This window comes from Vipera ursinii (genome assembly GCF_947247035.1).
Source record: "Vipera ursinii genome assembly, chromosome: 1".
NCBI lineage: Eukaryota > Metazoa > Chordata > Lepidosauria > Squamata > Viperidae > Vipera > Vipera ursinii.
Window position 1 is genome coordinate 64,992,818 of NC_139512.1, and position 17,750 is coordinate 65,010,567.

General features: G+C 39.5%; 1 protein-coding gene across 3 annotated transcripts in view; it reads right to left on the reverse strand.

Moving 5' to 3' along the window:
• PLCB2 (phospholipase C beta 2) overlaps nucleotides 1-17,750 on the reverse strand; it is a 70,168-nt gene that overhangs the window by 27,400 nt on the left and 25,018 nt on the right. For all 3 annotated transcript variants that reach the window (XM_083350127.1, XM_083350126.1, XM_083350128.1), the window contains 8 exons: nucleotides 16,003-16,103; nucleotides 14,902-15,068; nucleotides 12,560-12,706; nucleotides 11,879-12,036; nucleotides 5,065-5,147; nucleotides 3,796-3,880; nucleotides 3,489-3,660; nucleotides 1,967-2,061 (listed from right to left, as the gene is read on the reverse strand). In XM_083350127.1, the coding sequence (XP_083206253.1) occupies nucleotides 1,967-2,061; nucleotides 3,489-3,660; nucleotides 3,796-3,880; nucleotides 5,065-5,147; nucleotides 11,879-12,036; nucleotides 12,560-12,706; nucleotides 14,902-15,068; nucleotides 16,003-16,103 (1,008 nt within the window). The remainder of the gene's footprint in view (nucleotides 1-1,966; nucleotides 2,062-3,488; nucleotides 3,661-3,795; nucleotides 3,881-5,064; nucleotides 5,148-11,878; nucleotides 12,037-12,559; nucleotides 12,707-14,901; nucleotides 15,069-16,002; nucleotides 16,104-17,750) is intronic.

Below are 17,750 nucleotides of genomic sequence, written 5' to 3' on the forward strand. Positions count from 1 at the left end.
ATTAGAATATGCAAAGAGGGATAAGCCCTACTCTAGATTCTGCCTCTGCCTCATGATTAGGACTAGAATATGCAAAAGAGGGATAAGCCTATCCCTATTCATGATTCTGCCGCTAGCGAGTTAATGGGGATTGATATTCTCTTGCCCTTTCCTAGCTGATTGGGCAAGAATAGTTGATTGGTATTACTGACACACCAGAGAGGGCAGAATTTAGCAGCTGAGTGGTAAAACTACCGAGCTAAATGTCTTTTCAGATCTCACCAGCTTGTTTTCCCATGGCTGTGTCAGTATTATGTCTTCCATACTTCCAAGGAATTTCATTTATTTATTAGTTAAAAGGTTTAGCCTATATTGTCATAATTAAAATAATTCCAAAGTCATGTTCTGTCAGAATTCAGGAGAAGACACCGCACATTTGAAGGGCTAATCTTTTATGATAGGACAGCTGACACCAATGGATAAATCTTAGCAATTTCGGTGAACTATTCTGTTACGTTTCTAGAGAGAATCATACAAAGGATGAGGGGGGACATGATAGCAGTGTTCCAATATCTCGGGCCGCCACAAAGACGAGGGAGTCAAGCTATTCTCCAGAGCGCCTGAAGGCAGGACAAGAAGCAACTAATCAAGGAGAGAAGCAACCTAGAACTAAGGAGAAACTTCCTGACAGTTAGAACAACTAACCAGTGGAACAACCTGCCTCCAGAAGTTTTTAAGAAGAGACTGGACAGCCGTTTGTCTGAATTGATACAGGGTTTCCTGCCTGAGCAGAGGGTTGGACTAGATGACCTCCAAGGTCCCTTCAACTTTATTATTATTACTATTATTATTATTATTATTATTATTATTATTATTATTATTGTGAAAATTAATAACATCAACTTTTCAGTAAGAATAGCTGAATAATAAAATATTATTTTATAAAATAAAATAATCTCTGCAACGTATGCCAATATTGTAATCATGATACATGAAAAAGTATACCAATACATGTAATAAAAAAAATTAGGGTTGAAATGATAGCAATGTTCCAATATCTAAGAGGCTGCCACAAAGAAAAGAGGGTCAACCTATTTTCCAAAGCACAGAAGGCAAGATAAGAAACAATGAATGGAAACCTAGAACTAAGGAGAAATTTCCTAACAATGAAAATAATTAACCAGTGGAACGGCTTGCTACCAGAAATTGTGGGTGCTCCATCACTGGAGACTTCTAAGAAGAGTCTGGGCAGCTACTGGTCTGAAATGCTATAGGGCAGACATGTCAAACACAAGGCCTGGGGGCCGGATGCGGCCCATGAAATGGTTTCATGTGGCCCGCGAAGCCATCCTGGAAACAGTGAGGGAACGGCCCCCACTGCCTTGGCCCTGGCCCAGAGACCCTCCTTCTGCCAGGGACCCTCAGATCTGTCCCACTCCTGCCCAGGCCCCCATAGGCACCCTTGATGCGAACGATGTAGAGCTGGCCATGCCCACCCAGTAGGCCATACGCATTCTAGCCACACCCACTCAGTAGGCCACGCCCACCCTGGCCATACCCACCCAGCCCCCTGAGGGCAACCGCAATGCTGATGCTGCCCTCAATGAAATTGAGTTTGACACCCCTGGTATAGGGTCTCCTGCTTGAGTAGGGGGTTGGACTAGAAGACCTCCAATTCAGTTATTCTGTTATTCTGCTCTAGGAATATTAGCTCAGCAGAAAATTACAGTTTAATTATTTCATAAAAAAGGAAATGTTTCTACTTTTTATGAGATCCTCTGATCATCTTTCATTAAGTGAAGGAAAGTATGAGGTCTAAACTATTTCATCTGGTTAAAGGCAGGACAATATCCCATGAATATAGATGACTGTACAAGAGATCATTAAGCTAAGGCCTTGGAAGCTAAGCTAAAATCTTGAATAATTACCGTATACTTAGGAATATGGTAATTGTGTATATGGTAATACACAAAATCATAAATCATACCTCATCAGACTGTAGCTTTTTAATCTCTTCCTCATTTAGGTTTTCTAAATTTCTCTCTGCTTCAGGAACTTCTTCATCCTCTTCAACTGGTTTGACTGACAATTTGAAAGAAAAATCGGTATGCTTATGAAACTTCGCATCTAATCTGTAATTCCTCCAGACCAACATTTTCTGCTTTCCCCCATCCAATTTCCATTCTGGAGCTCTAGTCTAGACGCTCACTCACCCAGGCACAGATTGTTGACCAGTATAAACTACAACATACTAATAGTCAGTGGAGGCAGGTCATAAAAATGTTAACTAAAAGCTTAGTTTAGATATATACCATTGTAACTCCTTTGTCTTATAGGGATCTGTAATATATAAGAAAATAATTAGCAGTGGTTACTGAGCCTCTATAAATTTTTAATTTACATGTCTTTTGGGTGGACATGAATTCAGATTTTATTTCTTTAGCAACAAATGCAAAAGTAGATGTTGCTCTTTGAAATGTAAGTTCACTGGATGACTTTGAGTCAGTCGCTATCTCTCAGTCCAATTCATCCAGCAAAATTATTATTGCGGGGGGAAATGAGAAGAAAGTGTTAAGTATATCTGGAAGCAGGGCTTTTTTTCTCATAGAATGCTCAGAACAGAGTTCCAGCATCTTTTTTGGTGGAACCTTGTAGGGTAGGCAAGGCGAGTTGTATGACATGTGTGAATTCCGGCACCTTTTTCTTTTACAAAAAAAAACCCACTGTCTGGAAGCCTTACATTATCTTTATATAGTTCTATCCTTAGTCTTTCATTTTGTTAAAGAGAGTCAGACTTTTATGCAGCTCTGCTCTCTATTATATGTTCTCTAAGAGTCCCCAAACACCTATTTTTTATGCAGTCATGATGCTGTTTATGTGGTCTCTTAGATAATCCTGAATCACTACATGTCGTCCTTCACTTATAACTACAATTGAGCCCAAGATTTCTGTTGCTAAAGCAAGGCAGTTGTTAAGTGAGTTTTGCCCCATTTCCAACCCTTTCTGCCATGATTGTGAAGTGAATCACTACAGTTGTTAAGCAAATCATGTGGTCGTTAAGTGAATCTGGCTTCCCCCATTGATTTTGCTTGTCAGAAGCCTGATGGGTCAGTTACATGACTGTGGGACAGTGGAACTGTTATAAATACATGCCAGTTGCCAAGTGTCTGAATTTTGATCACATGACCAAGGGGATGCTGCAATGGTTGTAAGTATGAAAACCGGTTATAAGACACTTTTTCAGTGCTATTGTAACTTCAGATGGTCACTAAACTAATAGTTGTAAGTAGAGGACAGCCTGTATTCCAGGGTAAAAAAATACCCCAAGGGCCAGTCTTATTTTTTGTCATAATCTTCCTTAACCTCAGGGTTTTCAGTTTTTGGGTATGACAATTCTCACAATTCCTGGGCAAGTATTTTCCCATGCTGTCTTGAAATTTTGGAAATTATAGTCGTAATACATAGTTGGAGGAAGCCAAGTTTGGAAAGGCTACCGTATGATATGATACCTGTGCTATCCTTTTCTATAGGTAGAGGTTGGTCTGTGATTTCATCCTCCAAACTCTTCCTCTTCTTCGGAATATCTTGGTTCTCCCCAGGCATGAATTGGTTCTTCTTGTTCTTAATCAAGATCTTCCCCATTAGATCCTGAGGACTTGGAAGTGGAACTCCTGGTTTTAGCTACCAAAGAAAAAAACACCAAAGAAATGGACCAAGTTAACATTCACATCATCCTCACAGTCACACAGAACGCAGATGGTCTGAACAAGTGAATCCGAATGACTACTTAACTATTTAATTTTCTTATTCACTTACTGGATATTTTTCCAGGGGTTCAGTCAGTAACATGTCTCCAAAGATGGTTCTGCAGTACTCAGCCATCTTTGCCTGCTGCTTAGGCCTAAAAGAAAATACAAGAAAGGAGTAAATTATGAAAAAAACCTGAGTTTAGCATCATCCATGCTTCACCTGTTTTACTCTCTGTTTATATCCTAACATCTGCAAGATTCATCTAAATTTACTACCCCAGAAATTTTTTGGTTCTGTTCTAAACCTTGGTCTGCATCTCCTCTCTACCATATCCTATGCTTGCTATTGCACGGTGATTGTTTTAAAAATGCCCTTGAAATTATTTAGAGTTAATTTAAGATTTTTTTTCTCTCTTTCTTAATTATTAAATAATTTGACTATCAGATAGCTGCATTCCACATTTATTCAGATCGAATACACTTCCCAGGTCCATTTTAACAGATACATTTTCTAGGAAATCTAGAAATAATTGTTTCAATGTTTATGGATGAGAAGATTGGATGAGAATTTCCTTTTACTTATAAATAAGTTTTGAAAAGGAAAAGGTAGGTGTCAGTTTTTACCATCTCTTGATTGTGAATCCTGCTTAGCCTTTCATGAGTTGTCTGAGCACCAAACTGAAAAAAAAACAACTTCTGGAGAAAACCCACAGCTGGAGGAAATATGTTTATTGGCTGAAAACTAGCATGGCACATGCGTATACAATTGCTTTCTTGTGTAATTGACTGGGATGCTGCATGGCGATTGATTTTTTTTTCCTTTAAAGACTAAGGTAAAGGTAAAGGTTCCCCCACACATGCGTGCTAGTCGTTTCCTACTCTAGGGGCCGGTGCTCATCTCCGTTTCAAAGCCAAAGAGCCAGCGCTTGTCCGAGGACGTCTCCGTGGTCATGTGGCCGGCATGACTAGATGCCAAAGGCGCACGGAATGCTGTTACCTTCCCACCGTAGTGGTCCGTATTTTTCTACTTGCATTTTTACATGCTTTCAAACTGCTAGGTTGGCAGAAGCTGGGACGAGTAACAGGCGCTCACTCTGTTACGCGGCACTCGGGATTCAACCCTCCAAACTGCTGACCTTCTGATCGACAAGCTCAGCGTCCTAACCCACTGAGCCACTGCGAATAGGTCACAATTAATTTTGATTTGCTAGAAGGTTGCTAATAATATTGCAGCAAAATTAATTTATCCTGACTGACTGAACACCCTCCTCCCCACTTCCAGTTTATCAAAACACAGATTCAGTCTTTTCCCACTGAGTAAGATCCTAATACTCACAAATCCACATGGTTCTCAAAAGACAGGATTACTGGGTAGGGAGATGTTTTAAAAGCGCTTTCTGCAATAGCCTCAATTGCATCCTGTAGGAGACAAAGAGAGAGAAGGAGAGTGAAGGAGAGATCGGCTTTTCATGAATGTAATTGAATGTTTGCATAGGTAAAAGAAACTTGCATCATTCAAATGCTGATGAACATCACTCATCATTGGTGTGCTGGGTGGTTCTGGGGAGAATTTTAGTTGAGCAATATCTGAAAAACCACAGGTTACTCATTCTCTGGGAGAAAGCCTCCACATGTATAACTGGAACTCAAATCAGTAATATGTGCATATTTGTGTGGGAATTATCAGTGCAATACTGTACAATGGTCAGTTGCCTGGAAGTCTCAGAGTTTCTAGTGTCATGTGAACCGTCATTTATAGACTGATGCCTGATGTTAAAGGACAAGAGACCATGACCACAAGTGAAATGGAGAATGCCATAATGTCCATAATTGGGAAATAGCTAGTGTAATGTCTGATTATATTGGGAATATGTTTAAAGCGTATACAGTATGGGTTTATACCCTAATTGGCTGTGGTGAGAATATTTGAAAAAATGGTATTTTGGGGGGAAGGGAACCCACTGGCAATTACTTTGTAATATTTGGAATTATTTTTAAATACATAAATATACCAAAATACAGAGATAAGCAGTTTTAAAATGAACAATTGTGTCTTTGTCTTCTTCTAATTTTATAGGCTGAAATTGCAATTAAACTCTCCTAACTTTAGCCTGATTACACCTCAGTCTAATTTAAAATTTAAACTACCATGGCAATTTACTTGCATTTTATAATGACCTATTCCATACACCAAATTAAACATTATGATGACTGAGTCCATGGTCAAATTTATGGTTAAAGCTAACAGCTCTAACCATAGTCTGTAAATCTACAGATTTAGCCATGGTGTATGTTCTGTACTGGGCTTGTGGTGATGCACCACGTGCGTTGCTGGAGCAGCTAACGGCTCTCCAGTAACCCAGACTAGCTGTCTCCTGTCCTGCAATTGGCTAGCCCCAGGCGGCAAGAGTGGGTTCAAACCTATTGGCTGCCGCCTATGGGCTAGACTATATATTGTGGCTGGTTGTAGCAAAGTTTCAGTACAGTTCTAGCAAGAATAAAAGTATGAGTTATCCTGTCCTCAGCCTCGTGTCGTCATTCCCGCACCCAAGAGCCCACTACTTAATAGTGCAGAATTCAGAAATTGCAGCAAAGGAAAGGATGTCTGCAACAGCACTTTTTTTCACCCCCTGAGGTTCATCAAAGCTTATTCTCAAAAAGAAAGAGCTGTGGAAATAATTAGCTAATCAGCTGAACCTCCATTCAGCTCCCTTTTTATTTGTTAAACTAAAAGGGGGAAAGAAAATATTGGTTGGGCTAACCATAGCAAAGGTGACAGACAGAAGAATAATCAAACTACCCTTATTTGCGGCAAGATAAATGTGCACAGAATGAGTGAACATAGCTCTTAGAAAAGAGGTAGATTGTGGGAGGAGAGGAATCCTTTTAAAAAGTTGATGGTTAATAAAATTTTCTCTGGAAATTCTCCGGTGCAACAACAATCATTACTGCAGGCGTTGCATTCTCCTGATGTATTGACATCGAAGGATCTTGAAAAACATACCCAGTTAATTTTGGAGTCAATGGGTGTTAAATTTGCACAGATGGAGGAGAAATTGGAGAAATTGGAGCAGAGAATGGAAGAAAGGATGGAGCAGAAACTTAGAGAGATGAAGGTAGACATTTTGTCCTCAGTGCATAAAGTAGCTAAATGTGTGGAGGTGCTGGATGATCAAGTGGAAGACTTGACTCAAAAGAATGCTATATTAGAAGCAAAAGTATTGGAAATTGAAGATTTAAAAGACAAAATGGATAGCGAACAGAGTCTGGCTCAATTTTACCAGATGCAGTTTGCTGTTAGAATTAGAGGCCTAAAAGAGAATATTAAGGAAGATTTAAAGCAGCTGGTTTCTGAGGCTTTTGAGGGGGTATTGAACCATCCAGCATCTGAAATAAAACAAGGCATGGACAAAGTGTTTCGTGTGAATTCGTGGATTGCTAAGCAGAGAAAGTTGCCTAGAGATGTGGTGGTTTATTTTGTAAAAAGGGAAATTAGAGATGAAGTTATACAAGCTGCCTATGATACTAAAGTTGTGATTGCTGGTCAAGAAGTTTTGGTTCTAAAAGAAATTCCTCCAAAGATTTTAAAGAGAAGGAAGGACTTTATATTTCTTGTGCAAGAGCTCAAGCAAAGAGATATAAGGTTCAGATGGGAGATCCCAGCTGGGTTGAGCTTCATGTATGATGGCAAAAGGTACTGTTTGGGTACTGTGAAGCAAGCGCATGATTTTTACAACAATGTTTTAAAAGCAACCCCATCAACACTTCTGGAAGCTGCAGAGGGATCTGGAGAAGGAGAACATCAAGAGGATGAAGATGGACAGATAGACGAGAAGGGTACAGGAGGAGATCAAGCTGCAACTCTTTTGGATGATCCTAGAGAACAGAGGGTGACGTGTGCTGCCTTAAAACACTCAAAAAAGATTAAAAAATAAGACCAGTAGAAATCTATGGAACTTCCACAATATACTTATAGTCAAGTGGTAGTTGTGTTTTTAAGAGTTTTGGGATGATATGTATGGTAACAGAATGTTCAATTTGGAATTAATGGACAATTTACTACAGAGGAAGAGGAAGAAAGTTTTGTGGGTTAATGCGGGTTAATTTGTGTAAGAACTATCTATTATAGCCTATTTTGGCTAGAGAGGTTAATAGGGATAGGTGCTTGTGATGTGTAAGTGAGAATATGTCTAGGTAATAGTGAATTGTGGAAGAACATAGATGGGAATGATGCTAGTTTTCTTTTATTTTAGTTCTTTATACATATTTAATTGTTAAGGATTGGTTTACTCTATATAAGCTAGAGAGTGATGGATTTTAGAGTTTATAATTGTTAGTATATGATTGTTTATGATTGCTTTTTAGATATATACCTTGTATTTTGCTCTGGGAAGTCGGGGGGGGGGAGGGGGGGAGGAGGGGAAGTAGAGGGGGGGAGGCAGGGGAGGGAGGAGGGAGAGGGGGAGGGGGGGAGATAGGGGGGAGGTAGGGAGGGGAGGAGGGAGGGGGAAGGGGGGTTTTTCAAAGGAAAATTGTATTTTAAAACTTTTCAATAAAAAAAAAATAAAATTTTCTCACTGGCTTCTGACAAAATCATGGAGGCATTTGATCTGGTCCAGCAGAATTTTTGTATATTCTTAATATTGTAATGAGGTGGGATTTGTTAAGCTGGGCCTTTGAGGACTGCACTATTTGATTATGTGCCAGATCAAAGACCTATCCTGATCAGCACCAATTTTCCTATAGAGACCAAGTGGGGTTTTTTTTATGAACACTGCATAAGAAGGTCAGGCACTGAACTGCTGCTCCCCAGTTATCCCAGACTGATATTAAAAAGCCTCATTTGGAAGAAGTATCATAATAAACAGCTACAGTAATTGTCTTATCCTCTATTAATATGTTTGACCTGTCTTTAAAGCCATCTTTATTCTTGGTATATTGTAACGGTAAAGATTTCCCTGTCCTGTCGTGTCTGACTCTAGGGGACGGTGTTCATCTCTGTTTCTTAGCTGAGGGAGTCAGTGTTGTCTAAAGACATTTCCATGATCATGTGGCCAGAATGAAGGAACACTGTTACCTTCCCACTGGAATGGTACCTATTTATCTACTTGGATTTGCATGCTTTCAAACTTCTAGGTTTGCAGGAACCGGGGCAAGTAACAGGAGCATATCCTGTCATGTGATACTCGGGCTGTCAGCTTTCCAGCTGACAAGCTCAGCTTCTTTAACGGCTGAGTCATTGCGCCCCCTACCTCTTTATATTGTATAATTGAATAAAGTTTACGAATTAGGTTTTTGCTTGTTCCACCACTCTCACTTTCTTTGGACAATCATGTATTGTGAGACAGCATTATAATTTTTTTTTAATCTGGAATTTATATCTGTGTTTTTTTACATGGTGTTTTATCTCATTGCTGTGTGCCACCCAAAGTTGCTTTTTGTGAGATGGGGGCTATATAAATTTGATAATAAACAAAGAAAGAAAGAAAGCATGCATTTGTGGAACCTCCTTATTTATTTTCCCTACTGCAATACTGTAACTGAGAGTTCTTGATAATACTTCTTTCTATACAATTATATATGCCTTCTCCTGTGGTCCACCCATTGATTGACATTATTTTAAATAGGACATTTATCTTCTGTGGGTAAAATGAGGCTCATTCTGCAGCAACTGTAATGCCAAATGATGGCATTTTTACCAGCACATAACAAAACTGAGGAAAGCCAAAAAAGGGGGGGGGGCTTTATGAAAGAGAGGCCAAGTTGGTGAATTCCAGCTCACCAAGAGTCAACTGTACTGAATGGCCTATAACTTGTCTTTTGCAGAACAACTTTTAATTGAACAAGTAGTTGATCATGGATGGGGAGGGGAAGGCTGAACCTGCCTCTTGATCTGATCTGTTTCCAAAGGAAACTGATGTAGGTTCAAATCAGGAGACAGCCACCACCTCTTTCCACCCACAAGTTATTTTGGAGAGGAAAGCTAAGAAGGAAGAAAGAAGAGAGGGGAATGTCCAAATGTTATATAAGCTATAATGAAAAGTACATGCTGTGCTAACACTCTGTAATTCCTTTTAAATTTTCATTGTTGTGGTGCAGAGCAATCATCCCCTATAATTATAGCTCCACTCAAGCACAATAGCTTCTATTTGCTCTGTAGATTGCGTGGTGTTGTGTCATGGTAATTGTGAGGTCATAAGATGGAGAATATAAATTGTTAACATCAAAAACTACTACCAGGGTAATCATTTAAAGGGACCTTTTATTCTTTCCCCTGCGGCTTAAATTACAGCTGAAGGTGGGAACCTACTGAGTGACTTTCTTTCTGAATTTTTGGGACAAAAGAAAATATTTAAATACTTGAAAGAGTAGTAAGAAAGAATAGGATTCTGATTATTTAAATATATAAGCCTATCATTTATTATGCATGCATCACTGATGCAATATATAGATCTTAAGCACCTATAATTTTTTATTTATTTTTATTTTAATTCCATTTATATCCCGCCCTTCTCCGAAGACTCAGGGCGGCTTACAAGCTTAGCAATAGCCTTCATTCTATGTATATGCCTGCTTATTAGGGCTTTCGCCCCCCCCCCAGTGGCATTATTACAAAGTCAGCTTAATTGCCCCCAACAATCTGGGTCCTCATTTACCTACCTTGGAAGGATGGAAGGCTGAGTCAACCTTGAAATGAATTGCTATGTCTTATGTGACTTGATTACAGTAATGTCAAAGCATTGCTGTGCAGAACACAGAAAGTGACGGAAAAGTTCAAGACCTTTAAGTTCAAACTCATTTAGGCAAAAAAAAATGAACTAAAGAAATGAAATCTTTATTCTGGTCAAAAACCAGCAAAAGGTGAATAAACCAAATCTATATTTAGAATAGAAGTACCTGGTTTTGTAGTAGTAAATCAGAGCACATACAGTATATAAGGTTCTTGGTGTTGTAATTGATGACATGCTAAACACAAACCATCTTGGGTTTGTGTTTAGCATCATCTACTCCCCAATTCTGGGTACAATTCCTGTGTTCCAGATTTTTAAGATCAGTATAGCTAAATGTAAATTGCTCCAGAGGAAACAACAAAGGAATATGGAAAACAAGTCCTATGAGGAAAAGTTTAACAGACATGGAGCTTTTATAACCTTAAGATAAGCATGTGCTGTTTTTGTATGCTTCCCTCACAAATAACTGGGTCCTCAGAAGCTCCAGAGGCCCTGGATGCTGCTGCTCAAAAATCTCTTGGATCCACTTGGATTCCAGCTGAGCAAGTCTGAGTGAGTTGACTGACACTTTGTGTAGTCTTATTGTCTGCAAAGCATTTGATACTGCAGTTCCTGAGGAAATAGGATCCTTAGTTCTATCCACCATGCCACCAATTTAGATGCATGACCTTCCTAGGTGATTAAAATTTCTATGGTTGGGTTCACATGGTTGCAATTCTTTTTTTACGTAAATAAATTGTTCTGCCTCCCATGAAAGAGATGGTGGTAGACCCCTTCCTAAAAATGCCATATTTGGATCCAACACTTCTGGACAACTTTTGCCCTATCTCCCTTTCTTTTTTGGGGAAAGTTGTTGAGGAAGTGACTGGACTGGAACTTCAGAAAGCCCTGAAGTAGATTATCTGGATCTTTTCTAGTTGGGTTTCAGGCTACAAAATACTACAGAGACACAGTGTTAAGGCTGTTTTCCTCCTTTCTCTGAAGTTGGTTCCAGTTGGTATAAGTAGGAAGGAGGAGAGGCCAACCCTTCAGCCCCCTTACCTGTGGGATGCCTCAGGGTTTGAAACTCCTGTCTTTCCTCTTTAACAACTACATGAAACCACTGAAAGAGGTCATCCTCCAACGTGGAGTGTAGTTACAACCAGTATGCTGTTGATACCACTTGTACTTCTTGATTCTGAGCTGACTAAACAATGCCATCAAGATCATATCCCAATGCCTGGAGGATGTGAAAATCTGGATGGGGAAAAACAGTTACATTTAATTCTAGCAAGACAGAGTGGCTGTGGTTGGAAATTTATCCTGGTATAAGGATTTTCTATCTCTAATTTGGGGTGGGGGTGGGGGGTAGCACGTTGCCGGATGGAACTATATGGGCTCAAAGAGAACAGGAAAAAAAAATCACCAGCAAATGCATACCTTGAACAGTATTTCAGTTGTCATAGTGTACCCGTGGGTGATGATAGGTTCCTCATCTGGAGGACGTCCCTTCCAGCAATCAAGTTCCACACAACGACAACCAGCCAAGAGAGTTTGGCGATACATTTCAGGAGATGAGAGTCCAGAAAACTGTCCAGCTGTTAAAAAGAAAAGAAGAGAAAAGGAGGCATGTATATAAAATATTAATAGAACCACAAAACAATCACTGTTAAAATTACCACAAATAAGAAATGATTAAAAGATAGGGAGGGCGGCAATTGGAAAGTGGGTACAGAGTGTGTAAGTGTGAGTATGAGTGAGTGCATAGGTGTAAAGTTGCTCTGTGTGTGTATGATTAATGTAGCAGGAAAAAAAGAGGGAAAATGATTGTTCAGCGGGCAAATACATTAGGTGATGTATACGTTATAAGCACCCAATAGGCTTATAGGCATCTGCCCTATGTTGTGGCAGATTGTGATCCATTTTGCCTATTTTCTTTGATCATCAATGGCTAGATCTTGGTTGATTATCTTTCATAGCACCTGTTACCTAATCTTTTTTGAACTGGCAGAACCAGGAAATGTGGGGAATTGTAATCCTAAACACATATAAAAGTTGACCACTTGGAGAAAATTATCCTAACGGAGACAAATGAATGTGTCTTGGTGGATAACACCGTACCTGTTAGATAAGTGTTGTGGGATGAGCTGATGAAATAGTGGGAGAGTGGATGGTTCATATCTTGGTACAGCAACAGTTTGTCTTGAGATACGATGCTGTTTTCAGGACCACACAGGAACCAAACCATTCCTTCAGGAGACAGTTGTCCTGCAGGAGCAAATAATCATATTGTGACTGAGAGTGGAATTCAAGACCTTGAAGGAGCTGACTGTGAATCAGGGATAGGTACCTTGCTGCCCTCCAAAAGTTTTGGATTTCTATTCCCATTAGCCTCAGCCAGCATGGCCAATGACAAGGAATTGTGGGTTTTAGAGTATAAAACTTCTGGAGGAAACTAAGTTGCCTGTGTTTCTACATTGGATGCTCAACCACAGTGCTGGTGCTTTATTCTGACTTAAAAATAAAGGCAATAGATGTAGGATTGTTGTGAGCCATGATTATTTCATAACTTGTATTCCTAATTCCATTCAATCTGCTGGAGATTCCTTATTTAGCTATCTTCACTCACTTCCCATTTGGACTGCTGCCATGTGCTCTACATGGGGATGCTCTTGAAGATTACCCAGAAGCTTTAACTGGTTTAGAATGTGGCAGCGTATGCAGTCATGGGTGCCCCTAAGTTCAGCCATGTAACAGCTCTGTTATGCAAACCACATTGGCTCCTGGTTTCCTTTCGGGTACAATTCAAGGTGCTGGTTATTTCTTTTAAAGCCCTATATGGCATCGGGCTAGGTGGACTGCCTCTCCATAAGAACATCTACCTGTTCTACCACATCAGATAAGGTGGACATGCTCCTAGTCCCTTGCCTTAAACATTTCGATTTTATGGGATCTAAGAAGCGGGCCTTTTTTGTGGCAGCCCCTGCTCTATGGAACCCCTTCTCCTTGAGGTTTGGCAGGCAATTACCCTTCTACCCTTAAAACCTGGCTTTTCTCCCAAGAGCTGGGATAGGATGAGTTGGATGAGAGGATTTAATAATGGACTGAATGCAGAAACTTAACTTTGGTGCCAGGTTTTAAATGTTTCTGATTTTAATAAATATATATTTTATGATACTTTACTATTGGTGTTATTTTAATTGTTGGTTGTGAGCCACCCAGAATTTGACATAAGATGGGTGAATAAATGTGAATAACCCTTATTTGTTTTACCACTTTCATTTTCTTCTATGTCCATTTTCCCCCAGAAGCCATTCTTGACACTACCCAAATAAATATTACCTTGTTAAATGAAGTTACTAAATCATTTACAAAGTGTCTAGAATTTAAAATATTTTAAAATTCAATGGATAATATTGTCTCTCCAAATACTTTTTTAGAGAACATCATAAACATTATTAATTACTCTAAGACTCCTTTTTAAAGTAGTCCTCATTTAGTGGCCACAATTAGGACTGGAAACTCAGTCATTAAGTGAAGTGGTTGCTAAGAGAAAACATGAAAGCATGACTGTGCTTATGATCTTACTTCAGCTTTCCTTCCATTTACAGAGTTGGGAAATTTTAAATGCAAAGATTGGTTGTAAAGTTATTTTTCATCACAATCATAATTATGAATAGTCACTAGATGTGGCAATTGGTAAATGAGGACTACCTGTATTACTATTATTATTATTTGTTTCCATATTCAGGGGTTTACATATCGTAATGAAAGTGATCTTATCATGATAATGATTATTGTTTGTTTATTGCCGATTACAGATTTTAAACATTCTTGAGGCAAATTAATTAAGAATACAAGGAAAATATAAATAACATGAATAAAATCTTTAATCAAGAAATATATGTACACTAAATAAATATGGACATAATTTCTCTTTTTTAGCAATTGTGATTCACAGCCTCCTCCGACCTATTGGCTATTCATTTTTGTTGGATGACAAAGAGAGAAGAAGGCTATAAGGAAGCATTCCACAATATCAGGAATGCAGTATATTTTTTCTGGGAGAAGAGGACTATTGCTCAAGGGAAGGCCAACTGGTATATAATGGCATACCCTGAAGTATTCACAAAACTCTTAGAAATCCTGAAGTATTCATAGGATTCTCAGAGACCTTGAAGAATTCACAAGACTCTCAACACTGTCCTGTTCCTTAATAAGTCTTCCAGATATTCTGTTGATATTTAGGAGAAAGTTCATTACTAAACTGCCAAATATCCCTCTGTGTGTGCAGTGGATATATGTGTATAGATACCCAAACAAGCACACATGAATATATTCACTACTACTTTATGGTTTCTACCCTATTTACATTCACATAAGAATTGGACAGTGTGTAGCACTCTATTCTCTCTATAGGCCTGGGATCATGGCAAAACCTCGTTCTAGTAGAAAAGACTCACCTCGTTGAATATTCATCCCACTGGGCTCATATTTTTCTATGAGGCCCTGCACTCTATCTGGTTTGGCAGGAGGGAAAAGTGTGTCACTGAGTGGGGAATTTCGCTGTTTCTTGTTGATAAATTTTGTCAAGTGATCTTTCGTCATGTATGGCTTGGCTTTTGAATGGCTAAGGAGAAACAATGAAGAAGAGTGTCTTTAGGTGTCCCTGGAAAATCCCCCCCCTACTTAGTAGCAAGACAACATTCTTTTCTTTTCTTTTCTTTTAGTATTGAATAAGCTTGCTCTATCTTATCCTTTCCTGTACTGCAGATTTAGATTCAGCACTATAAAGCATAAAACAATTGGTGCAAAAATAAAGCTCAGTCTAAAATGCTTTCTTTATCAACCTGAATCTTTCTTCAACTTGTGCATACTAGACAACTAAGAAATGAACAACTAACACCCATAAAGAACCCTTTGTAGAGAAAATGTTATGTAATAGAGATACTTGCAATAGCAACAGCACTCAGAATTATATACTGCCCCACAGTGTTTTACAGCACTCTCTGGATGGTTTATAATGTCAGCATATTGCCCCCTACAATCTGGGTCTTGATTTTATCAACTTTGGAAGGATGGAAGGCTGAGACAACCTTGAGCCCCATTAGGATCAAATTCCAGAGTTAGCCTGAAATACTGTATTCTAACTACTGCGCCACCATGGCTCCTACTAAGCCATCATTCCCAGTTTGCTCTTTCTGAAAATGTTGATCTACAGTTCTCATCATCAAGCATAGCCAACAGGATGGGATCTGGAGAAGGAGTACTGTAAGATAGAATATCTGAAAAGCATTAGATTGGGATCAGTTTATCTCAATAGTCTCTGTCAGGTAATGTGTGGCTGACATTAACAAACCCGTGATGAAATGGGAATAAACTTTCCATCCAGAAAAAAATGCTGGTTGACACAGAATGCAAATTCAGAATCCCAAAAGACTAATATGAATCCAACCAAAGACAAAGCACAAGAAATTCTGAAAGATGAGAACTGTGCTAGATTTCATTGGATTCACCCAGACCCCCTTTACCTACATAGTATCCCTTACATCATGAAAGCTTACTGTGAGGTAAATATTTCATCAATATCTCGCCGAGGACAGAGGTTCATCAGGAATGTTTTATACACTGTTTCAGGAAAGTCCTCTGGGTTGATGCCATCATTCTGGAAATGAAAGAGCAGCTCATGATAATATTTAACAATATATTCTGAGTTATAATATGAATTCTTTCTCCTGTGCCTAAATCTGACAAAAGGTTGTTTTTGTCATAAAGAAAAGCTGCAGGTGAAACAAAAAAATACATCTAGCAAGAATTTGTTTTCCCTTCAGAATATAACTTTTTCAGACAATGTATGATGTAGCTATAGTAGAGTGAAGTCATTTATGGGCCCCTCCACCTGTAGTGTTTTTAAAAGTGCCATGCTGTTGTGGTTCCGTTACCTCAATGTGTGGTTGCAGCCCTTCTCAAACTGAGATGATTAGCTTATGCTTTGATTCTGGCACAGCAGGAAATACGGCAAATGGCAAGCAAATTGTTTTCCATCAGTGAGAATTTGCAGTTTATCCTGGTTGCTTGGCTCATCCACCTCTTCCCACAACTGAGCTTATGAGTAGTACTGAGCATTGCAAGAATGGCAGTAATGGCAACACTTGTGGAATAGAGCAAAGATGCTTCTGAGGGTTTAGAGCAGGGGTGTAAAACTGCCGGCCTGCAGGCCGGATGCGTCATGTGGAAGCCACACCCACCTCATTGCCAGCAATGGCAAAACCGTCTCGATACGTTGTGCAACATCACGTGACATCACGAGTTTGACATGTCTGGTTTAGAGGGTAAAGATGGTGGCTGCTTGCAAGGGCATTACATTCAATATAACCAGACTTTTGTAACCTGGTGTTTTCTAAAAATTTGGGGATTCCCAAAATTATTAGCCATAATTCAAGAATTTGTGATGATCCAGTCCAACACAACTAAGTTGGGGAAGAGTGGTACAAAACCAAAATGATTACAAAGTGAAAAATTGTATGACTATAACTGTGCTTATGATTTTACACAGGGCAAGATGTACTAACTATGGTGGCAAACACCTGATAGAGATGCTGCAAAGGTCATAACTGTGGGCATTGGTTGCAAAGTTAGTTTTTTATCACAGCCATTAGCTGTGAATTGTTGTTGTCCAAGGCAGTTGCTAAACAAGGATTACCTTTACAGTTATTTCTCTAGGATATTTGCAGATTGGCAATTGTTTCCAATTCACTATTTGTTTAAATCAGGGCTTTTCAACCTTTTCACCCATTGTACCGCTTTTAGGATATGGCAACATCCGAGTACCACCAGTCGCCTAGCAAGGTGTCAAAAACTTGATGACACCCCCCCCAAAAGGAAAAAAGTGATGAAGTACAGGTAGTCCTCAACTTAGAACAGTTCACTTAGTGACTGTTGGAAGTTACAATGGCACTGAAAAAAGTGCCCCCCAAGCCACAGCCGAGTAAGACACCTGCCTGCCTGCCCGGCCGTGCTCTTCCTCCTGTCCGAGGTTTTCATTGTTGTGAGCATTTCTGTTGAGAATTGGCAGCGGGGGTGGGGGGGTGTTTGGTTTTTATTCCCACCCCCCATGTGCTGGTTGATTGCAGCAGGTTTTGGTCACTTCACATGACCCTGAGACCCTGTGACCGTCATAAATATGCCAAGCATCTGAATGTAAATCACAAGACCTTGGAGATGCTGCAACATTCCAGCTGATTGGCGCTTCTTCTGGGCTCAGCAGAAGTGCCAGGATCAGCACCGAGCTCCAGCTGGAGACTGGCGCTGA